The sequence below is a fragment of the Muscardinus avellanarius genome (genome assembly GCF_963383645.1).
Source record: "Muscardinus avellanarius genome assembly, chromosome: 4".
In the NCBI taxonomy this organism is placed as follows: domain Eukaryota; kingdom Metazoa; phylum Chordata; class Mammalia; order Rodentia; family Gliridae; genus Muscardinus; species Muscardinus avellanarius.
In genome coordinates this window covers 58,135,388-58,160,660 of record NC_137789.1, presented here as the reverse complement: position 1 = coordinate 58,160,660, position 25,273 = coordinate 58,135,388, and the positions used below count along the sequence as shown (strand labels likewise).

General features: G+C 46.9%; 1 protein-coding gene across 4 annotated transcripts in view; it reads right to left on the bottom strand.

The window, feature by feature from the left end:
• The window catches only part of TPD52 (tumor protein D52), a gene marked incomplete at both ends in the record, with an annotated part of 52,031 nt that extends 30,357 nt beyond the window's left edge, over positions 1 to 21,674 (bottom strand). For all 4 annotated transcript variants that reach the window (XM_080694246.1, XM_080694248.1, XM_080694247.1 and 1 more), the window contains one exon: positions 21,539 to 21,674. In XM_080694246.1, the coding sequence (XP_080550372.1) occupies positions 21,539 to 21,674 (136 nt within the window). The remainder of the gene's footprint in view (positions 1 to 21,538) is intronic.
• Between the last annotated feature and the right edge of the window lie 3,599 nt (positions 21,675 to 25,273).

Here is a 25,273-nt window from a genome sequence, read left to right as displayed (position 1 = left end):
CGGCAGCAGCCATTTTGGTACTGGCTTCTGGGCTTTTAGGGGGACGGCAGCAGCCATTTTGATACTCGCTTCTGGGCTTTAAGGGGGACGGCAGCAGCCATTTTGCCTCCTCCTCTGAGGCTGATAGCGGCCATCTTTAACACGTGGTTATAGTGATAGCGGCCATCTTTAACACGTGGTTATACTGATAGCGGCCATCTTTAACACGTGGTTATAGTGATAGCGGCCATCTTTAACACATGGTTATGCTGGGGTGACCATTTTGTCCAACCCACAGGTCGGCAGCCATTTTGCCTCCTTTCTTCTCTGAGGGTAACGGCGGCCATTTTTTTTTCCCAAACTGCAGGTCGGCCATCTTAGACTCCACCCTATTTTTCACTCTTAACCAATCCTAGGGCTAATTAAAATTCTAAAACCCTCCCATTTTTCTCCTGGCCAATCATAAAAGTCGGCGGACATCTTAAAATACTATTAACTGCCATTGTTTCACACACATCTCCACAGCGTGGGCCTGGCTCTGCAGCCCCTCTGCGCTCACACTGCGGTAAGCTTCCCTTTTAATTTGGATAAGCGGGTTCCGGCTTTTAGCCCCCTCCGGACTCAGGTTTCTGGCTGATTAAAAAAAATCCGAACGTTTGGCCCTGAGTCCCCTCCAGCCGGCCAGGCCGCGCTGCGGGTGTGTACGGGAATTAGAGACGTCTTTTCTCTGACACGCCAATCTGTTTTTGAACAAAGGGTTGGACCCCAGGACGCTGGAGTTCTGACTTTGTTCCTGCCGCTTATCCGAGATGGGGGGAAACCAGCAATCTAAGATTAAGATTGATTCCCAGTCGGCCCTGGGCCGCGTCCTGGCTAATCTCCAGGCTTTGGGCTTCTCAGGGGAACTGTCCCCAGAAAAACTTATTTCTCTTTGCACTAAGATTTGGCCGACATATGATTTAACTGATAACCTTCGATGGCCGGTAATGGGGACATTAAATCCTAGAATGTTAATGGCTCTCAGTGAATATTGCACACGTTCGGCGAAATGGCCTGACCTGTTGTATTTACAGCCGTTCTGGCGCCTGCATTTTCTGTTTGCCTCCCCACCTAGCCCTGCTGCCCGAGTCATGCTGGCTGGGGAGTCCCGCGGGCCACAGCCGCCATCTTGGACACCCCCTGGCAACCCACAAGCGCCACCTGGTGGCCCCTCTGGGACACAGGCTGGTAAACCAGCTGACTCACAGCCGCCATTGTACAAGGAAACATGGATACCGGAGCCTGACCTGGCCGAGACACCGGCCTCATTTACGGATGAGCCTGACCCACAAGATCTCTCCGTACCGTTGCGACCGTCAGCTCCTTCCGGAGCGGCCTCTTGCTCTAACCCACTTCTTTCTCCCCCGCCTTCCTCCCTCAAGGGACCGATCCTGACCTCCCCCTCGCCTACCCCCATAGGTCACCGGACTCGTTCCAGAAATCCTCCTTCTCTCCTGGCCCCGCTTCGTGAGGTGGCTGGTGCAGAGGGAGTGGTCCGTGTACATGTTCCTTTTTCCCTTCCTGACCTCGGACAACTTGAGAAAAAACTGGGCTCTTTCTCAGCCAATCCCAGTGGTTTCATCAAGGAATTCCAACATATTATACAAGCATACGATTTAACTTGGCGGGATCTTCATGTCATTCTAACTTCTTCTTTAACTCCAGATGAACGTGACCGTATCCTGAAAGCGGCCAGAGAGAGGGCCGACCAGGCCCACGTAACCAACCCATTACTTCCTACCGGTAACGCTGCAGTTCCCTCCGAGGAACCTAATTGGGATTATAATATAAAGGAGGGAATAGAAATAAGAAATTATATGATACAATGTCTTCTTGATGGTATGAGAGATGCCTCCCATAAGGCAGTTAATTATGATAAGCTTAAGGAAATTACCCAGGGTCCAGACGAAAACCCAGCTGTTTTTCTAAATCGATTACGAGAGGCTTTTACCCGTTATACCCGTTTAGACCCATCTACGGAGGCAGGCTCAGTCATATTAGCCACTCATTTTATTGGGCAATCAGCTCCTGACATTCGGAGAAAACTAAGAAAGGCTGAGGATGGCCCTCAAACTCCTATCCGAGACTTGGTGAACATGGCATTTAAAGTTTTTAATTCCAGAGAGGAACAGGCAGAAGTAGAACGTACGCTCCAACTTCGCCAGATGGCGAATATACAGGCCCAAGCCCTGGCGGCGGCCCTGCGGCCAGCTGAGGATAAGCAGCCTTCGGGACGGCGAGCGCCACTTAGGGGAGGACGCCAGCAACGACAGCCACCCTCCGGAACCTGTTTCAAGTGCGGTGGTGCTGGTCACTGGGCACGCAGTTGCCCCCAACCACGTCCGCCAACCAGACCGTGCCCGGCGTGTGGCCAAGAGGGACACTGGAGAAGTGAATGTCCCTGGAGAGGAGGTGAGTCTCAGGTGCCTCAACACCGGGGAACCACCCCTCCAGACCAGGCCCCGCCAATGGCCCTACTGGGTCTGGCTGAAGATTGACACTCCCCGGCCTCGGCCACCCGTATTACTCAAGCTGAGCCCAGGGTCACGCTACAGGTAGCGGGTAAACCAATCTCTTTCCTGATTGATACGGAAGCTACCTACTCTGTCCTCCCTTCCTTCTCTGGACCTAGTTTCCCTTCCCAAATCTCGGTCCAAGGGATTGACGGCCTACCCTCTTGCCCACGTATCACAGGCCCTCTGTTATGCCATCTGGAAAGTTTTATGGTCAACCATCCATTCCTGATTATCCCATCATGTTCTACCCCTCTGTTGGGTAGAGATTTTTTAACCAAACTTGGGGCAGAACTTTCATTTAATCTCCCCCTGGTGTCCGCTTCCTCTAACATATTTTTAATAGCTACAGCTACAATAGAAGACCAAAAGGAAAAACCCCCCCTTCCGACAGATGTGGTGGACCCCATAGTATGGGACACCAGTACCCCAGTGGTGGCAACTCACCACACCCCGGTTCGGGTTACCCTACGTGACCCCAATATTTTTCCTGCTCGCGCCCAGTTTCCGATATCCCTCCTTCATCGGCGCGGGCTTAAGCCAATCATTTCTCGTCTCCTGGCGCAGGGATTGCTCATCCCTATTAACTCCCCTTATAATACCCCCATCCTCCCAGTTAAAAAGCCTAACGGGACATACCGCCTAGTCCAAGACCTCCGTTTGATTAACGAGGCAGTGATACCAATCCACCCGGTGGTCCCTAATCCCTATACCCTCCTGTCTCAGATTCCCCCCAATACTACCCACTTCTCAGTCCTTGATTTAAAGGACGCATTTTATACAATTTCCCTTCATCCGGAATCATATCCCCTTTTTGCCTTCACTTGGGAGGACCCCGACACCCAGGTCGCCCAGCAACTTACCTGGACGGTCCTCCCCCAGGGTTTTCGAGACAGCCCACATCTCTTTGGGCAGGCTCTAGCGCGGGATCTCCTTCAATGCCCCTTAGAGCCTAGTTCTCTACTACAATATGTAGATGACCTTTTGCTTTGTAGCCCCTCCTTAGAAATGTCTAAGCGTCACACTGCTCTCCTCCTTAATTTCCTTGGGAGCAAGGGCTATAGGGTGGCCCCACATAAGGCCCAATTATCAATGCCTGAAGTGCAGTACCTAGGCCTCCACCTCACCCCCAACACTCGGGGACTCACGGTGGACAGGGTCAAGGCCTTACGAGACTTACAGCCGCCCACCACAGCTGGTCAGATCCAATCCTTTTTGGGCTTTGTGGGATTTTTCCGACATTGGATCCCCAACTTTGCCATCATAGCTAAGCCACTACATGAGGCAATTAAGGAAACCCCGGCTGGCCCTCTCACTTCGCCTGCGATCGTTCGACAAGCTTTCCAGGCTCTTCGAGAGGCTCTCCTTAATTCGCCTCCACTGGCACTCCCCAACCCCACTAAGACCTTCTTGTTATTTACTGACGAAAGGCAAGGAATAGCCACAGGAGTGCTCACGCAACCCCTGGGACCAACTCAGGTGCCAGTGGCCTATCTGTCCAAGCAACTGGACCCCACCACCCGGGGCTGGCCACCCTGCCTCAGGGCTCTGGCAGCAGCAGCCGCACTCACAAAAGAGGCTCTTAAAATCTGCCTTCAGATGCCCCTGCAGGTCTTCTCCCCACATAGGCTCCAGGATTTGCTCTCTCCACGAGCACTCCCTCTTTTGTCACCATCCCGTATTCAGGAACTTTATTTGCTGTTTATGGAAAACCCAAGTGTTAAACTATCTCATTCCCCAGCCCTTAACCCGGCCACTCTGTTACCAGTGAGCCAGGGTCAGGGCCCTGATTCGGGTTCATTTAGCGATGTTCACTCATGTGTTGATGTAATTGAAGCTCTAGCCAAACCTCGGGCGGACCTCCAGGACACCCCCCTTCTTAATCCAGATGTCACTTATTTCGTTGATGGCAGCTCTGTTCCTGATGCCAGAGGTAAGAGGAGAGCAGCCTATGCAGTGGTCACTCTAACCCAAACAGTTGAAGCTGCCAGATTACCGGACGGTACTACCTCACAAAAGGCTGAGCTGATCGCCCTAACTCGAGCCTTACAGCTGGCAAAAAACAAGCGAGCAAACATTTACACCGATTCTAAATATGCCTTTCTAATAGCACATTGTCATGCCTCAATCTGGAGAGAGAGAGGGTTTCTCTCCACCAAGGGATCACCCATTATCAATGCTACCCTAATTAAAAAGCTTCTAGACTCCCTTTCCTTACCATCCGAGCTGGCCATCATTCACTGTAGGGGCCATCGGACGGAGTCTTCCTTAGTGGCAAAAGGAAACAATAAAGCTGATTATACAGCGCGACAGCTGACACAGCAGGCTCAGCCAAGCCCGCCGGCACCTATACTGTTTCTAACACTCCCTACAATGGTGCCTAATTACAGCCCGGCTGAACGAGAACACCTGACAAAACTTGGGGCGTCCAGCGCGAAAGATGGCTGGCTCATGGTACAGGATAAAATTGCTCTGCCTAAGGCCCAGGCTGAAGAAATCATCAGCTTAATACATAACTCTCTTCACGTGGGACCCATGGCACTAAAGCATTTTCTGAGCCCCTTGTTCTATTCTCCTCTCCTACTACAGCTAATTGGTAAAGTCAGTGCCTCCTGCTCCACTTGCGCTGCTGTATCCACTCAGGGAGGCCTTCGCCCCTCCTTCCCCACCCACCAAATGAGGGGACACCTGCCAGGACAGGACTGGCAGATTGACTTCACACATATGCCTCCCCATAAAAAACTTAAATATCTTCTTACCATGGTTGACACCCTAACGGGTTGGGTGGAGGCTTTTCCTTCAAAGGATGAGACAGCCAGCACGGTAGCCAATGTTCTCTGCTCAGATATCATTCCTCGTTTTGGCCTCCCTAACTCCTTGCAATCTGATAACGGTCCAGCTTTTGTTTCTAAAGTCATTCAGCAGGTGACACAAGCTCTGGGCATTGCGTGGAATCTCCATGTTCCATACCGACCACAGTCTTCAGGAAAGGTAGAAAGGATGAATGGAATTCTCAAAAATCACTTAACGAAACTCTCTCTGGAATTACGGGTTTCATGGCCGGAGCTCCTGCCACTAGCTCTGGCCCGGGTGAGGGCCACCCCCCGAAGCCCCACCTTTATGAGCCCATTTGAATTGCTATACGGCCGCCCTTTCTTGCTTAATCACACTCTTCCTTCGGACCCCCCTCCTTTGTCTTCCTATCTCCCTTATTTGTCTCTCCTCAGGCACCTTCTTAGGGAACATGCTGACCGATACCTTCCCCAACCGGGGACTGACGAAACAGCTCCACACCATACAGCTAAGGCCCTCAAGCCGGGAGATCAGGTCCTTCTCAAGTCACTCCAGCCAAAACAACTTCAACCACGGTGGACGGGGCCCTTCACAGTAATCCTCACCACACCCACCGCAGCCAAACTGCTGGGGGACCCCAACTGGCACCATCTTACTCGGCTGAAAAGGGCCCCACTGCAACAGTCCCGGGACGAATTTTCTTGCACAGTATTAGGACCTACTAAGCTTCATTTTTCTCGACATAACTCTCTTTGATGTTTACATGTTAGCAGGTCCACTTGTTTACAGGTTATGGTACTCTCCCTCTTCGGATGTTGAACTGCCATAAGTATTAAACCTTGGAAGTCGGGTACTGATGCTCCTGACGCAGTAGCAGATGTTCGTTTGACCAGACAGACCTATACCCACTCAGGGAGTTGCTGCTATTAATAACTCTGGTCGAATAAAAACTGCTGAAGGGGCAAAAGACGTTCTCCTCAGGGAAATGCTGCTATTTAAATAATAGATCTAGTGACAATCTACCTCATATTTAAAGGGCTCCTAGGATCTGCTCTCACAATTTTTTTCTTTTTCTAATAGCACCTTGCCTGTTAACCAGGGTAACCTCCAGCTCTCACCGCGGCCACGCCTGCCTGCCCCCGCCCTTCCAGGGGATTGGACCCTGACTCCCGGCCTGGGGCCCCTGACTCCGCCCACTCTGTCAGCAGGAAGTAGTTCGATAGAGTCGTCGCCCTTATGACCAAAAAGGCCGGGATGTTAGGTCCTCAACCCCCATATGGGACAGGGGCGGGGCTGACCCGCCTCCTTACCCTGCAAGTTCCCACGGAAAGCCACTCCCCTTTGATAAAAAGGGGAACGCGGCGATCTCGACACACAGAGAAGCCACACACAGAAGAAGCCTGTGAGACGGAGAGATTTTCTATATCCGTGGAAGGCTCTCTTCCACGCCCTCTCCCACCCCCAACCCGCACCCGCGACACGGGGGTGGGGGAGGGAGCTGCCTGGGACTGATGGGCCGGTCTAATAAAGACTTATGCCGCCTGCATGGCCGATCTCGCGTGTCTGTGGATCTATCTCTCGCAAACCATACAGAATCTCCACAGTGGTGGTTAATAATTATAACAATAATCACCAGCATGACAGTACCAAAACAGTGCCTTCCTGGAAGAATTGTTAAAAGCCTAAAAGTAATACAAATAAAACTATTCGAAACCTACAAATTGAACTGGCAAGAGAACATGACTAAGTTCTCAAATGTCTCAGCGATCCTTGAAGGGTACAATCAGTAAGTAAAAAGGCTCAATGAACAACTGCTTCTGTCCTCTAAAACATCCTGACTGCACTGCCCACGTAAGCTTTACATATAACTGAAATCTGAGCATGGCTCTTTATGTATAACCCTTCAGTGGTTCTTTACTGTTTTTAAAACAAGTTCAGCTCCCCAGTTTAACACATGGGCCTTCCCCTTACTCCAACTCCAGCCAAATCAAACTGTAAAAGGCTTGGACCATGTCCCATCAGAAGCCATTTCTGAGGATATTCATGCGCTTGGGAATTTGTCCTGTATACCAAATTGTGTGGCGAAGGGAGGAAGAGGCTGAGGATGGGAGAAAAGAGCACAAATAACAACAGGAAAGGCACAAAAGAAAGAGCAATTATGGAGTTGCCTCTGAGCATTATCTTGAGGTTTTGCTCAGAACTCTCAAGTTCGGAATACAATAGAGCCCCAAACCCAAAAAATCCGAGCAGAATTCAGGCGCTAAACAATGTCATAAATAGCAGACTTCTCTATGCTTTTAAATGAACATTGTTTTTCAAACCAACATAAAGGAATTTTATACAGGAAGAGTAGTCCTAATCCTAAAAATAAAAACTGATACTCAAAAAGTTTACAAAAATCTCACTCTGGTCCTAAGAATTTCAAATAAGGGATATTCAACTGGTATTATCTAAATACTCCACTAGGCCACCAAGGGAAATAAGTGTCTCAGGAAAGCTGAGGTTGGCCTTTGTTGGCTTCAGGACCACCAAGATGACCTGGAGATTTCATATTGAGCACCTAAGAACTTTCATATTGAGCCTTTAAGGAAGTGGCATGTTCTGCTTTTCCCATGTTAGCCTGTAGGTGGCAGTAAATACCAGCATTACAATTTTTAAGGAGCAGTTAAATCCACTGGGGGTAAAAATTAAAACAAAAGGCAGGAAGGAAGAACTGCATGATAGATGCCACCAGCAAATGTGACCGTCATACGTTAGGAAAACTACTAGCCACACCCACCAACACGAGTGCATTCTATTTAATCCACATCTGAGTAAGCAGTCCAGGTATATTCAGTCCTGCCATTCCATGTTTCTGGAGCTCGCCCTCATCATTTACGGGTGAGGAAACGATGCTGACAGAGGCTGTGCAACCTCCCCAAGCTGCACACCTGGACAGCTGGTGAAGTGAGGGTTCTGAACCCAGACAGTCGGATCTGAAAGCAGATGCTTCAAAGCACTGACCTGAAAACAAGTAAGGAAAAAGAAGACTAGAGACTAGACTTGGGAGGTATCTAGGAGCAGTAACAGCAAAACCAAAAAGGCATATCCAATCCCATTTTCATCATTTCCAACCCTTCCACTGACCCAAACCTGGTAATCCAAATTTTACCTTATATAATTTACTAGATATTATCTTATTTCCTATATGCTCAGTAATATGCAATTTTCCTTTTTTCCTTTTTTTTTTTTTTTTTTTTTTTGGTGCTGGGGATATAACCTAGGGGAATGGGAATTCCATCTTTGAGCTTCACCCCCAGCTTTTATTTTTTGGTACTAGGGATAGAACCCTGAGACATTCTACCTCCAAATATACCCTCAGCACGATCCTTATTGTTTATCAGGAAATAGGGTTTCATTAGGTTGCTGAGAGCCTTGCTATGTTGCTGAGGCTGGATTTGAACCTGTGATCCTCCTGTCTCAGCCTCCCAAGTACTGGAATTACAAGCATGTAATGACCAAGCTCAGATTTTTTTTTTTTTTTTGAAACAAGGACTCTATAAATTGCTGGGGCTGGCCTTGAACCCATCCATGATCCTCCTGTCCCTCCCAAGTACTGAGATTATAGGTGTGTGTCACCATGCCCAGTCTAATATGCTTATAATATTTAGTAAATGTTTCTAATATTTAATAAAAGAGTCTGGCTTTAATATATTAATTTCTCATTCAACAGGTGGGAAATAAGAACATTTTAAAGTATTACTTAAAGCCAGGTGGCACATGCTTGTAATCCCAGCATTTGGGAGGCTGAGACAGGAAGATCATAGTTTGAGGATATCTTCAGCTACTTAGTGAGGCCCTTTGCAACTCAGTGAGACCTGTTTCAAAATAAAGAATAAAAAATAGAGCTAGGGGTATAACTCAGAGGTAAATGCCCCTGGGTTCTATCTCCAGTACTGCAAATAAATAAAAAATTTAAAATTAAGTATTACTTAAAATGGTAAAAAATCCAAAAACATTTTTTTTTTTTTTTTTTTTTTTTTTTTTTTTTGGTGGTGGTGGTACTGGAGTTCCTGGAAGTTCTTCTACCTCTGGGCTACAATCCCAGACCTATTTTTACATTTTTATTTGGAAACAGGGTCTCCTAAGCCAGCGCACGCGGCTGGCTTTGAACCTGCACAATCCTCCTGTCTCTGCCCCCCAAAGCGCGGGGATTACAAGCATGTGCCACCACGCCCAGCCCAAAAACTCTTTCTAATGCACTAATTTTAATGTTCCTTCTCAGAATCTGCTGGAAAGCTGTTTTTAAACAATGAATAAGGGGGGTGGATAACATAATTATGGAATGTGCAGACCACCATGAGGGAGGTTTTACACGGACAGTTTCTCTGCTTGACCAAACTTCAGTCAGGCTTTTTGCACCTTCTCCTAGGCCCCTCTGTGCACTTCCTTGTGAAACCCAACTTCAGCACAAGAGCCCTGCTAAGAGACATTAGCCAGAGCCCCCACCCTTGAGAGCTGACCCCCTGGACTTCTGGTCAGGTGCCTCCCTCCCCTCCCTCAGGTGATGTCTGGTCACCTTGGCCTGCCTTCAGCAAGAATCCTGTCGGGTCGGCTTAGCCAGAATCTCCCTCAGCCCTGACGTTTCCCCTTAGTAATTTTCCATCCACGGACCCCCGTCCTGCTTCTTGGCTACAAATTCCCATTTGTCTATGCTGTATTAAGAGCCGAGCCCAATCTCTCTCCCCACTCCCAGATTCCCATACGGTGACCCTCATGACTATTTCCAATGATTCTGAATAGTCTTCCATGCTGTGCTTTGATACAAATATCAATGAACAACTTTTTAACATGTTATCTCACAAAAACAGAAAACCTTACCACCAACCACCACCGGATGAGAACAACATGTATTTCCACCAGGAAACTGAGCTCCTCTGGGTTTACCTAATTCGCAGAGGCCAGGGAAAAACTGACTCTAAACCCTTGCTCACTCACAACGCTTTTTCTTAGGGAAATACCAATAAACAAGGCAGGACAAGGAAACAGGGAAACAATTGTCACAGACAGCCTTATTGGACCCAAGTGACTGAGGTTGGTGATCATTTGTCCTACTGGGGTGGATGGTGCCTGGATTGGGGAGCACCTGGAGCTCACAGGAAGGCAGGCAGCTGGGTGGCGGGTGAGAGCCCCACTGTCAGGAAGATGGAGAAGACAGACACGACCCCCAGGGCGCCAATCTCAAGACACGTTTTTGTATTCTACATCTCTGAGCTTGAGGTGTACTGTACAACTGCTGGGCCAAGCTGTCACTGAGAGAGCCAGGTATCGCCTACAAACGTGTCCAAATCTGCAAAGTGAGTGTCAGTGGCTTAGAAAGCCCCAGATCTACTTATAGACCTCTTGCTTAAGAACTGCTACGATGTAGGCATGGTGTGTGAGGAAAATAAACAGTCCCGGTACAGAGTATTCCTGGATAAACAGCAAGAGAGACAGCCGTGAGACGCCGGATGTGAAGGCATTTGGGGAAACCCTTAACTTTCTTACTTAAAAAAATATATACGCCCAGGTTAGTGTACTTGTCTGAATAAATCGAATAGATTTTCAATAAGCACATAATTAAGTTTTTTCGTTTTTGGTTTTTTTGGTACTGGGGGCTGAACCAAGGACATTTTGCCTTCAAGCTACACCCTCAGTTCTTTTGTATTTTGAAATACGGTCTCACTAAGTTGCTGAGGGGCTTGCTAAGTCGCTGGGGCTGGTCTTGAACCTGCAATCCTCCTGACATAGCTTCCCAAGTACTAGGATTATAGACATGCACCCCCATGTCTGGCTTAAAGTTTTGAAAGCGACACAAAAACATTTTCAGTTCAACTGGCAACACATTTTGCCCTTAATAAAACACAAAACAGCTGGGCGTGAGACCCTGTTTCCAAATAAAATATAAAATAGGTCGGGGAGTAGAGCCCGGAGGTAGAAAGCACACCCCAGTACCACCAAAAATAAAAATAAAAATAAAACACAAAACAAGAGGACATCTTATGATCAGAGACAGATTAGGTTAGATGAAATGCAACACTGTGGAGGACTTGCCAGAAATCCAAGAGGATGGAGTTCCCAAACCCTGAGCTCAGTGGGAATGTGTGGGAGGGAGGGCGTGCACTGGGGAAGAGAGGAGGCCCCAGAAAGAGCTCTGCCCTGAACTGAATGCCCTCTAGTGCTAGACCGCAAAGTCCTGATGTCACTTCCGTATCTTTTCATCTTAGAACTTACAGTGCCCAGAACAGAACGAATACTAATAAATATTTTATTTGAGCTGATTTATTGGTTAGAGATCTAATCGAGGCTGTTTCTTTTCCCACACACAACCACCCATCACCACATAATTCTACACATTTCAACCCAGGAAAGCAGCAGTCTGAAGTCAGAAGAGTCTGGTGAGAGTCTTACTCCACTCAGTACTGCGGGTGCAGCCTGGCCAAGTCCTGCACCTGCCTGTATCCACCTCTATTTCAACCACTTCCTTTTAAAATTTTTATGGTGATTACAACTTTTGGGCATTCTCACACAATTTTAGATTAGACAAGGAAGCTGGGATCACTGAACTCAAACCCTTCATTGTATAAAGATGAGGATACTGGAGAGATTTTTTATTTATTTATTTATTTACTTATTTGGGTGGTACTGGGAATGGAACCCAGGGGCGTTCTACCTCTGGGCTACACTCCCAGACCTATTTTATATTTTTTATTTGGAAACAGGGTCTCTTAATCAGCGGAGGCTGGCTTCGAACCTGCGTGATCCTCCTGTCTCAGCCTCCCAAACATGGGGATTACAAGCCTGTGCCACCACACCCGGCAGGAGAGAGATTTTTTATTGGGTGGATTGTGTGTGTGTGTGTGTGTGTGTGTGTGTGTGTGTGTTACTGGGGGGGTGGAACCCAGGAGCTTTTTTTTCTACCTCTGGGATATACTCCCAGACTTATTTTATATTTTATTTGGAAACAGGGTCTAAGTTGCTGAGAGCCTCACTAAGTAGGTGAGGCTGGCTTCGAACCTATGCAATCCTCCTGTCTCAGCCTCCCAAGCGCTGGGATTACAAGTGTGCATCACCACGCCTGGTGAGAGAGACTTTTTTTGTGTGTGTGGTTCTGGGGTTCCTGGAAGCCTTTCTAACTTAGGGCTACACTCCCAGACCTATTTTTATATTATTTTTTATTTGGAAACAGGGTCTCTTAAGCCAGAGTGGCTGGCTTCGAACCTGCGCAATCCTCCTGTCTCCGCCTCCTAAGCGCGGGGATTACAAGCCTGTGCCACCACGCCTGGCTGAGAGAGACTTTTTAAAGAGTAGAAAAAGACAAGAGTGGGCTTTGAAATGAGACGATGTGTGAACTGAATTGTGCTCCCTTCAAAGACTTTCTACCTCCTGGAACCTATGAATGTGTCTGTCTGGAAACAGGTCTGTGCAAACATCATCGGGTTAGGGTTCATTCATCTGGGATTTGGTGGGCAAATATCCAACAGCTGGCATCCTCATTAGATGGAACTTTTTTTTCTTTTTCTTTTTTTGGTGGTACTGGGGATGGTGAAACCCTTCTACCTCCGGGCTACACTCCCAGACCTTTTTACATTTTTATTTGGAAACAGGGTCTCTTAAGCCAGCGAGGCTGGCTTCAAACCAGCGCGATCCTCCTGTCTCCGCCTCCTAAGCGCAGGGATTACAAGCGTGTGCCACCATGCCTGGCTCAGATGGAACTTTGAACCCAGAGACCCAGAAATATGGTGGGAAGACAGAGTGCCCATGGCGTTGGAGGCAGACTGGAGCTCAGGGCTGTGGATGCCAGGCACCAGAGCAGCCACCAGACGCCAGGAAGAGGCAGGAAGGGTCTCCTTCGCGGGAGCGTGGCCCTGCACACACCTGGTTTTGGAATTCTACCCTCCAGAACCCTGTGACAACAGACTGTGGTTGTATTCAACCTCCTGGTTTGTGGCACTTTGTTATGGCAGCCTAGGAAACACAGGTGGAAGGGAATAAAAAACTGATTCGCCAGTTAGTGGCTGAGTGGCCTCTAACCAAATATTTTCACTCAATGCCTCACATTTCTTACCCAAAAAAAGTGGGCACAGAGGACTGGGCTCCCCGTTCCCACATTCGGCTGGCCACTTGTCTTTCCCTGCTCTCTGCTCCTCCCTGGGGCTGGGCTCAAGGCCTCCTGTTCTCCCAGCGCTCACCCCACCAACTCTTCTGAGGACAGTCCTGCTCGTTTTCCCATCTGACATCTCCAAAGCCGACATTGACCTATAGCCTAGTCTCTGCTGTTCACCCACCCCACCCCCGCCGGCCGCCCTCCCTGGAAGATTGGGCTCTCCCTCCCCACCCGAGATGTCACATCATGTCACTCTCCTGGGCAGGCAGGCACTGACTTCACTCTGCCCTCCAACCCCACTCTATTTCTGGCTTAGATTACTGCCCCTAAGCACCTTGCAGGTCTCCTTCCTTTCCTATCCATTTGCCATCCGGCTCCAGAGTGAGCTCAACTCTAAAGAAGGTGGCAAGAGGATCACAAGTTCAAAGCCAGCCTCAGCAACTTAGCAAGACCCCATTTTATGCCAGACATGGTGGCACACGCTTGTAATCCCTGCACTTGGGAGGCAGAGACAGGAGAATTGCACAGGTTCGAAGCCAGCCTCACTGGCTTAAGAGACCCTGTTTCCAAATAAAAATATAAAAAATAGGTGTCTGGGCATGTAGCCCAGAGATAGAAGGGTTTCCAGAAACCCCAGTACCACCAAAACAAAGCAAGACTCCATTTCAAAATACAAATATAAAATAGGGCTGGGTGTGTAGCTCTGAGCTCGAATGCCCCTAAATTCAATTCCTAGTACCAAAAATAAATAAAATAAAATAAAACAAAGCAAGTATCTGGCCATGGCACTCCCTGATTCCAATATTTCCATGGCCTTTCCCACCTCCTAGGAAACTTAGCTCTTTGCTCTTGTAACACGCCTACTGTGTCCACATCTTCCAATCTACAGTTTACCCGGGGAGGTGTGACTTCAGATTCTTTTAAGGAGTATGTTAAGTCCCTCTCATACTGTTTGGAGTCCTTTTTTATTATGGTAAAATATAAAACATAAAATGTGCCATGTTGACCCTTTGAAGTGTCCAGTTCAGTGGCCTAAGTTAGAGTCCCGCTGCTGTGCAGCCATCTCCCTCCTTCTCTCTCACGGTGTTCTGTTTTATCCTTGCACACGTTACTTCTCTTCCCTGTTTCCAACTCTCCTTCATTTCCAGAAGTCAGTTTTCAGTGTTCCCGCCCCTGGAGGACTTTCCCTGACCCTTGCAATCCAGGCTTTGGGTAGAACAACCTCTAGTAATGTCTCCTGTACTCTGGTAGCTGTTCAGGAACTATCTCTGAATAAATGAATTACAGGAAGGCACACAGCTGAGTCAGACGGAAAGATAAAAGCCCAGCTGGTTCACTGTTCGCCTGATACTTTGAGCCTTTTATTTTATGCGCTGTATCCCCTCTTCGCTGCTTTTATCAACAAAGGTATTTCTATTTAAAGGAGACATAAAAATGTCACTTTTGCAAAGCAACACAACTTCTAGCTCCTATCTCATCTCTCGGGAGAGTGTTACTGTTTGGAGCAAGTCACCCACCTTCATGTGAGGGAGAGTGTGAACACAGCTGAACACACCTGCACTGTGTGTGCACAGGCGGGGCCTGGTGACAGCGGGGAGAAGAGGCCTCCGCTCCCAGGCATTCACATGAGAGGAAAGAGAATGCCAGAGAAAGGAAGCCTAAGACACCTTGGAAGACTAAGATAATTTAGTTCTACCCAGGAAAGAATTTGATGATGTATAATCAAGTATTCAAAACTTCTTGGAAATAAAACCCTGGCCTTGAGACCAGAGTAGGAGTAAGAAGCATCAGTTTGTAGGATTGTTTTATCTAGGCACAAACAAGAAATGTGCATCTCCCCTTTAAGACCCAGAGACATAAAAAGAGGCAGAACGTATGTAGTTCAAAGTATCACAAGATAAAGCTATTTTCCCCCTTATTAGCCTGGGCCTGGGCTCCTGCTCTCTGGGCCTTTTTCTTTGTTTCTGGAGCTAACAAGCGCCAGGAGAAGTGTTGAGGGGTGTCTGGGGTCCCCACACAGGCCACTTCTCTCCAGGGAGGATGGGCTTCTCACGGCAGCGTGACAGGCATTCGGAGCCAGATCACTCTCTGCGCGCGGCTCCATCAGGGCGGCATCCAGACCCCTGCACGTCACCCAGCAGCATCGGCTCCACACCCACACCAGGTGTGACCACCATGTGCCTGGAGCAGCAAAACCACTCCAGGTGGAGGACCTCTGACTAAAAATGAGAAAGCATCTGAAGACACGAAGAGGCCACACTTACTCTCTGATGCCCATGGCCAGGAGAAGATGGCGGTGCAGAGGAACCTGGAAACATTAGACTCTAATTTCCCCATCCCTGCCCATGGTGAGAAGAGTAAAGCCTTTGCAAGGAAATGAGTACCTGTAGTGGAGGCAGTGGGGACCAAAATAACTGAGCAAACTTGATCCACTCCATTTCAGGGGAGAGCTGGGAACTCCAGAAGCTCAACTGTGCAATGTCAGGGTTATTAAAGAGTACCCAGAGGAGGCAGGAGAGTGGGGCAAGAAGGCAGAAGGGGAAAGAGCTTGGTGGGCAGGCAGCGGCCAGGCTCCTGAGATGCAGACAGGAAGGCAGAGCCTAGACAGTGGTCCCTTCCTACCCAAAGAAAAAAGTCACCTTCCAAACCTTCACAGCCCGAGCAAAGGAGGAAGGCAAATTGCAATGCAGGACACAGTCATATCTTCAAATGATTTCCTTGCTCCTTCTAGATATTTCAAACCTGACCCCTAAATCTCTTTCATCTTAAAAACAGAACAAAACGAGGGAGAAATTTCTCAATTTCTTGAGAACCATCTCCTATCCTCACCACTCCCCCTCCCCTAAATCAAGTGTAAAACTAATTAACTACAACACTCCACAAAAGAGACAGAGTCAGCCATGGAAAAATCTGGGGAGCCCCAGTGAATAAGAAGCCTCTTTCATCCCTGAATTTCTCACTAGAGATACGGACTTCTCTGTCTCATTCAATTTTACTCTGGTTTTTATTTTGTAAACCCTAGATATGTTGGCGGTCTATATATGAAGCCATGAAAAAACATGTAGAAGCAATGACCACTTCGCTAAAGAGAAGCAGGAATGGCACAGAAATCTGGAAGGTAAAGCAGATAAAAAGCAGTGTGAGCGAAGGCGTTTCCGTTTGCCTTGTATTCCTTTCACAGTTTCAAACACGACAGTATTAAGCTGCCAGATTTCTTTGAATTGCTCATAATTTCCCAGGTTCCTAACAAAAACTAGAGGTGCTCACAGTCAGGTCCTGACACTTCCTACAAAATTGTTAAAATGAAGGGACACTGAGCAGGTATGGTGCCGCACACCTGCAATCCCAGTACCTGGGAGTTCAAGACAGGAGGACCATAGGTTCGTGTCCAGCCTCAGCAACTTAGCGAGGTCCTCTGCAACTTGGTGAGACCCTATTTCATACTATAGAACAAAACAGGGCTTGGGGGTGTAGCTCAGAGGTAGAATGACCCTAGGTTCGATCCCCAGTACCAGCAAATAAAAAAAGAGAGGGGTGGAGGGAGAGAGAGAGAGAGACTTGATTAAGTGAAGTTATCAATGCCAATTTCAACGTCATGTAGAGAATGGGAATAAGCAGGAAGTGAGCCAGAGGAAAGCTCACCGAGTGCTATGAGCATGTTTGTCCCTTTCGCTCTGAACTTCATTATGATGCATGATGACAATGGACCAATATTTTTTTTTCTTATAGTACTGGGATGGAACCCAGGGGCATTCTACCTTCAAGCTACACCCCCAGACCTATTTTTTATTTTTTTTTTTTATTTTGAAACAGGGTCTCACTGAGTTGCAAAGGGTCTCACTAAGTAGCTGAGGCTATCCTCAAACCGCGATCCCCCTGTCTCAGCCTCCCAAATGCTAGGATTACAAGTGTGCGCCACCATACCCGGCAATTAAAAAAATGTTAAAGAGAGAGTCTACCTAAGTAAATCTGGGAAATTATCCTTGCTAATGTTCCAGAATGAAGAAAGAAATGCAAGGCAGGATAGCAGCTGTGAGACTCCTGGTATACTGGCAAAGGTGGAATGACATGTTCAGGTCCAGTGGCACAGAAAAACCAACACAGTAACCTACAGTAAGACCCTTGGCCACCAGAGAAGTTATGTCTTGAATGATTAACCTGTTATACCGGGCACTAGAGAAGCCGAGAAGTTGTAGTTAAAATAAGAAAAACACAACGACTGGCTTGAGCCCTGAAAGTTGTGCTAGACTCAGCTAGGCTACCAGACTGTGACGGGAGGACACCTCGCGGTCTCCCAGATCAGTGCTCCCATCTGTAAAATCAACCAGCCTGTTTACTAGTCCCTACGAGTTTCATTCATTCCACAAATACTATTAGGCCACAAAAGTCAAGCACTTGCTCCAGGTGCTTGGGGAAACAGCAGTGAACAAAAGAGACAAACAAAATCCCTTCATGGAGCTTGTACTCCAGATTCTGAAACTTACTATAAATCAGTGCTTTCAAACTATGGACTCTGAAATTCATTTAACAGTAGCCTCAGATGAGCTTTTTTTTTTTTTTTTTTTGGTATGTGTAGTACTAGGGATGGAACCCAGGGGCATTCTACCTCAGAGCTATACCCCCCCAGCCCTATTTTATTTTTATTTTGAAACAGAATTTCATTAGGTTGGTGACAGTCTCAGCTGTGGGAAGCCATTAAGGTTTTCCCCTAAAAGAATATTTCTCACTCAGCTGACTGTCCTTCGCCCAGAATCAACAAGGTTTGGGCTCATGGAAAGTTCAAAGTAAAAGGTCTGGGAGAAGATCAGGTGGTGATGGCACGAGGGTACTGATTAACCTGACTATAATGTATGTGCTTGGGATTGGTCTTTATTGTATTCTGGTGGCGATAGCACGAGGATATTGATTGACCTGTAACTGTAAAATACCTCTAGTGAAACAAACCCATAGTCGGCCTCATAGAGAATATTGACCCAGGAGTAGTCATTGACCAGTAGAGATATTGACCCAGGAGCAGGGGTTGGCCAGGAGAGATAGTAGACTAGCCGCCCCCACCCCAAACATTAGAATTAAAAATTTTCAGAATCAAATTCTTAAGAGTTGAATTCTTCATCCTCACGCCTCTCTTCGGAACCCGTACTTTTGCTGGCTGGCTCCGGCACTCAGCCCTTGAACCTGTGATCCTCCTGTCTCAGCCTCCCATGCAGTGCTGGGATTATAAGCACGCATCACCATGCCCAGCTCACATTAGCATTTTAAAAAGAAGTAATGGAAGCCGGGCTTAGTGGCGCATGCTTGTAATCCCCGCTCTTGGGAGGCTGAGACAGGAGGATCCCACAGGTTCGAAGCCAGCCTCTGCTACTTAGTGAGGCTCTCAGCAACTTAGTGAGACCCTGTTTCCAAACAAAATATAAAAAAGGTCTGGGAGTACAGCCCGGAGGTAGAAAGCCTCTGGGTTCCACCCCCAGTACCACAAAAAAAAAAAAGAAAAGAAAAGAAAAGAAGAAGAAGAAGAAGAAGAAGAAGAAGAAGAAGAAGAAGAAGAAATGGAGTAGAATAGGATAAAGTATTAGAGTATACCACATACCATAAGAGCAAGTTGTTTCATTAAATATGCTTCAGTTATCAGTGTTTATATTTATGAGGACCGCGAGCCCAGAAGGATAAGGCATTTCCGAATGTGGGCTGGTGGTGCCAAGAGAGTTCAGAAATCCCTGATAAGAGACCTTTTTCTTTTCCTTCCAGCCACTGGCTCTCCTACTCTTCTCTCTGCTTCTTAGGAACATTCTGCCCATAGAACCAATCTCCTTATCCTATCATTTGCCCCATGATGGCATTTATAAATAAGTATGAAAGAATACATTCTTCTAGATAGATGTTCCCAACCTTTCCGAGGATACCTTTTTACATCGGTCATCTTTATGTTGCCTGTCTGCTGGTTAAGAAAATACAGTAGCTGAAAAACACATGAACTTTGAAATGTTAATCTTAAGAGCTTCCACGCAGAAATATAAAGAGTACAAAGGCACAGAAAACGTGTCTCTCGATCCATGTACACACCATGCTTGAGGTCCGAACAGATCTGTAGGCCTCCTGTGCCCAGATGGTCCCAGGTAGAGACTGGCCGCCACCGTTCTAAATACCACATCACCGTGCTCTTGCCAGACGACTGCTTATTGTGGTGGCTTCTGCTTATTTTATTGCTCACTCTCCCTTCTAATAATTAATGCAAACTAAGAGCACTCACGGGTACTTGAGTTAGATTTTAATTATTGATCATTTGCTTTTTAGTGAGCTCTTTTTTCTGGGTGAGGATTTACTGGAGATTAGACTCAGATGTTCTTCCTCTGAGCTACACCTCCAGCCCTATTCTATTTTTTAAGCACAATCTTACTAAGTTGCTGAGGCTGGCTTCTAAGCCTGCCATCCTCCTGTCTCAGTCTTCTAAATACTGAGATTACAGGCATATGCCACCACACCTAGCTTTCATGAACTTTTAAAATCCTTTGACCCCTCCTCCTACAAAGGCGCGTCTCTGGTTCCCTGTCTTTGGATACGGAAGAATTGGAAGCAAAGAAATATGGACTTGAAGAAGTCAGGGGCCTGCTTGTTCCTGGCAGGCCCAAGACAAATCATCCCACACAGAAAGATAGATAGACAGACAGAGAGACAGACAGATAAATCTCCTGACCCCAGGACTCTTAGAGACTGTCACTAAGAATTATGAGAATTTTTTTTCAAAATTTGCCTGGAGGCATTAGCCCAATAGCAGCCTTCATTTTGACAGAAAATATCCAAAGGCCGCCACAATCATAACTGGGAAAATGAATCGAGGTGAAGCAGGAAGACAAAGAGTAGAGAACCAAAAGGAACAGGCAGTGTAAGTCTTCCTGGGAACCTGAACTCCTGCGGCTGGACAACTGCAGCTCTGGCTCCTCCCTGGGTTTACGGCCCCTTGACCCTGAGGCTGCAGCATGGAGGTCTAACTTCCCCACCCGCGTGCTGCTCTGGTGTGTAAAATTTAGAAGTTAGAATGGTTCGACCCTTTAGGGGCTGGACAAAGAGGAAGGCCAGACCCCTTTCTGACAGAGGTTTGAGATGGGCCACACAGCAAACAAGAGCACTTCCCGGTATTTCAGACTCCCCCAGGGGCCATCAGCCCCAGCTTCTAGGAAACAGCTCTAGCCCTCTGTTGTTTGCAACAGTCTTTCCTTTCTGGACATCAAGCGCTGCTTTAGCATGCACAGTAAGTACACAAACCCTAAATACTTGACCAGGTTCCTTGCTATATCCTTACCTTTTTTTTTTTTTAGCTCCCCTACGCTTCTTGCCTTAAAAGAACAAAATATGGCCTCTTCTTCACTAATAAGGAAATAATTAACTTCTTCTGGGAAAGTCTGGTTGCTTCCGTGGCAGGTTACAGAGGAGGTCATTCAGCCATCCGCACGCTGAGAAACCAGGCTTCTGGCCCAGGCGGCAGCAATGGCTCAGGATGCCTCCAGCTTCCTGCACCCTGTGCTAATAAACTACAACCCTCCCTGCCCAGTGCGCTGGCCTTCAGGAAAATATCATACTTGCACGAAGGCGGGAACAACTGCTCCCAAAGGTACAGCAATTTTTAGTTTATTAAAAAAAAAAAAGAAACAAACTCTTGTCCAGGTATTTCTGTACACTGCTCTCAATCTTCTAGAACAAAATCCAAGACAGTGATTTGAATCTGGTCAGGGTTCCAAGCACTCAAGCCTTATTTAACTGAAAAACAAATATGTGGGCAGTCTTCAAAAACTATAAGCCTTCGGATTCCTCCTTTTCTGTTATTTATCGTATTAATGGACTCACAGTGATCAGAAGACCTCTGATGATCATGGAAAATAGCACAAACTTTAAAACCTCACTTCCCAATGTACATGCATTCTAAACATGTAACAGGCCACTGATCTTCCTGCTCAGAATCGAGAACAGTTTTGCTAGCTAATCACAACCCAGCAGCCTGCTACATCATTATTCTAAAAGTTTCAAAGCTGGGTAAATCCCAAGTTATGTCTAGGTCTTATCACAGCAAACCTAACTGGACAAAATTAATAGTTACCAAATTTCTGAGTAGGTGATCCAGGTGGAGATGAATTCCCACTTGGAGACAGGTAGAGGTAGTTTTTGTTCACTCCTGTATCAAAATCAAACGGGGACTGGTAGTCCTCATATAAGTCCATGTCTTTACCATCCATTCCAGGCAAAGGCAGAACGCATGGCTTTATCGCCGCCTGAAGTTACTCTTCAGTCTCGTGCCCCTCTGGCCGACTTCCCTCTTCTCTGCCAGGCAACCTTAGGGCGGAAGTCATCCCTGGCTTAGAAGCCCTGCAAGGCTTCCGGACCCAGGTGTGGTTTCTCCTGGAGGCCCTTCCCCGCCCTCCTGGCAAACAGATCTATTTAATAAAGGACTTCTCCCCCAGCAGCCTCGGCAAGGGCTCTGTTCACCACCTGTTAACTTCGGTCAACAAAGAGCAGCCTGGACAGGGGAGGGGAGCTTTCCTCAGCACACAAAGGACGGCCAGGCTCTGCCATATCGCTCACATGCACAAACAGTTCAAGCCAACCCCAGGCACTGGCAGAGTGACAAGAAGCTACAATTTATTCTTTTAAAAACCAGTCAGCTGACCACAACTATACGGGGGCGGGCCTAAAGTTCTAGGACAAGGAAGGATTATGGGTCAGTAATCTCCTGCAAATGCCATCTGGGTGATACTTTTTTTTCTACCCTGGATTACCAGGGAATTCTGAAAGCCATGCTTACAAGTTCCAAAAGCAGCTTTCTAGGCATCGCCTGCTACCCAAATACAGCTAAATTTCCATCATTACTTTATCTACAGTGGAGACTATTACAAAAGTTTTGATCCAGCTTTTCTGTCTCTTTCTTCCTCTTTCTTTTTTGAAAGGATGGTGCTTTGGCTACATGCACTGAAAAGAGATGAGCCAGCTTGGACTAAGGCCCTGGCTCTGCAGGTTCCACAACAGACCTGATTCGATTTGCATGGTCCCCCCCAACACACACACACAGCAACTGGACCACGATTTGCTTGTAAAACAAAACTTCCAAGTCACCAAGCTCCTTTCCTTTGGCACAAGCCTCTGGCAGAAAGTCTATATGCTTAAAAAGGCCTTTCCTCCAGCCTAGCACCTGCAGCTCCCACAGGTTCTAATATTAAAGAAGTTAAAATACAGACAACCCACCACACCCCTCGGTGGGCAAAGGTCTGTTCGCTTAACAAAAAACGGCGTTGCACCTGAAAAATGGAACTCCACATGGTCTTTCTGAATTGGAATCAAGTATGCAATCCAGTGTGTTTTAAGTATAGTGTATAGCTATACATGTACCAACCAAGGTAGTCTATATTTTGGGGTGTGTAGTACTGAGGATTGGATCCAGGAGCATTCTACCTCTGAGCTATACCCCAGTCCTATTTTATTATTATTTTTTAAAACAGGGTCTCACTAAGTTTCGGAGTGCCTCACTAATTTGCTGAGGCTAGCAGCGAATCTGTGATCCTCCTGTCTCAGCCTCCCAAGTACTGGGATTACAAGCATGCATCATCATGCCTGGAATTTATATTCATTTCAATTTATGATTATTTTAAATTCCTTCTATCATTACTCAAGTTTTAAAAAAAGTTTATTTTTAATGGCAACAAAAAAGAAACCAATTATCTATGTTCCTCCCCTAAAAGATATCAAAATTTGGGCAACTGTAATATTATTTGCTTCATATTTAGAAATGAAATAGTGGTTTCTTTTTTTAAAACTACGGCTTAAAATCAGTGGTCTCTCCTACTGTGATAAGACACACAGCACAATTATATTTCTGGACCAGAGGTGGTTCAAGGGTCCCTGGTCTTATCTGTCCCATCTGCATTTGGTCACTAAATACTGGTAGAAAAAATGTCTCTGTTATCTTCTTTGCTTTTCCTCCTGGAGCCACAGGTATGAGAAGATAATTCATGCTGACAAGCCACAGCCACCTCCACAGTTCTCACCATCTGGACCCCACGTCCTTGACTGCTGGTGTTGACAGACAAGCTGTATCTTCCACCTACACTGCTGCCTTTTTTCTGTTAGCCAAAGCCAGGCATCCTTCAAGCTTCAGGCAGAAGAAATACCCCCTCTTGTCAGAAGCCCTCCCAGTTTCCTCCTCTCCCAGCAGCAGCACACAGGTGTGAAGTACCCGCTTGTCAGCCAGCCTTGCCTTTGAGTCCTCGCCCCCCTTGGGCACTCTTTGCTGCACCCACCTTGAAGATCTGGCTTCTAATCAAGGCAGAGTGGGGGGTGGGGGACCAAAGTAATAACTGATGCAGACATTATGCACCTTACCTACAAATGGGAAGATTCAAAATTTATGTAATTATCCGAAAGGTTTGCTCTACCTGCTCAGGTATGATCTTAAGGCTATTAGGTAATAGCCTGGCTCTTGGAACCAGCGATTGTTCTCTGTACCTCTGATCAGAACCCAGTGCAGACCTTCTAGCCTCGGGAAAAGTGAAAACAGACGGCCAGATGTGGGGAACGCATGGGTGAGTTAATGGAATGGCAGAAATTCAGTTGACTTAAGATTCACAAGCAAAGTAGGGGGTTGGAAAAATAAAAGCCAGAAATGTGGCCTAAAAAGCTTGGGTGACAAACTTTTACACTTAACACATTGAGGGGGGAAAAAAAAAATGAAGGTTTCTAAGCCAGAAAGAGATAGTATAAAAAGTAAATGAGAGGGCTGGAGCATACGACACCTGCCTAGCCTGCATGAGACCCTGGGTTCAATCCCCAGCACTAGAGAGAGAGAAAAAAAAGAATTTATCTTAAGAAAATAAGAGTTATAAAGATGTCTCTGGAAATAGTGCACAGTACACACTGCAGGTGGAAAGAAGCTAAAAAAAAAAAAGGGTACAGGTAAAGGGGATCCTAGCTTAATCCAGGTGGGGAGGAAGGCCTTTGGGTCCAAGGCAGGCCTTTACAGCTCTGTGTGGGATAGTTGGGCCCAGGAAGGTTGGTCCTGTGCTGCTGGATACTTTCACAGGACTGTTGCAGAAACAGCACAAAATCAGCATGTACAGCACCAATAAAAAAATTAAAATAAAAATAAAATAAAGTCCTGTGTTACAGAATTTAAAATTTTAAAAACTCAGCATGTACAAGAAAGACTGGATCTGCTGATGTTCCTGGTGATGTCTCTATCGCTCAGCCCACCACCCTGAGTCTCTTAGACCTGACCTCAAAGAAATTGTGCCCAAGGACTCCCACCAACGGCCATTCACCCCACCGCACCACTGTCCATCCGCTGCCATTTATCTCTTCCACTGTCTCTGACCACACTGCTCAGAGCTTCTGGAGGGCTCCCGTAGAGCCCAGGCTCAACAACAGTGGGGATGTCTGCTTTTTTGTCTTTTTAGCACTTGCTAAAAAGAAAGGGTGAGAAAGTCCACCCTACCTGCTCCATGCAGAGAGAGAGAGAGCGCGCGCGAGCGAGAGCGAGAGAGCGAGAGAGCGAGAGAGAGAGAGAGAGAGAGAGAGTGTGTGTGTGTGTGTGTGTGTGTGTGTGTGTGTGTGTGTTTACTAGAGATTGAACCCAGAACCCAGGAAGGGGTTCTGACTCTGAGCTATACCACCCCTGGCCCCCTTTTTGTATTTTTGCTATTTATTTTTATTCTTTTTTTTTTTTTTTTGGCAGTACTGGGGGTTAAATCCAGGGGCATTCTGCCTCTAAGTTACATACCCAGTCTTAATTTTATTCTTTATTTTGAAACAGGTTTCACTAAGTAAAGGAAAGCCTCAGTAAATGGCT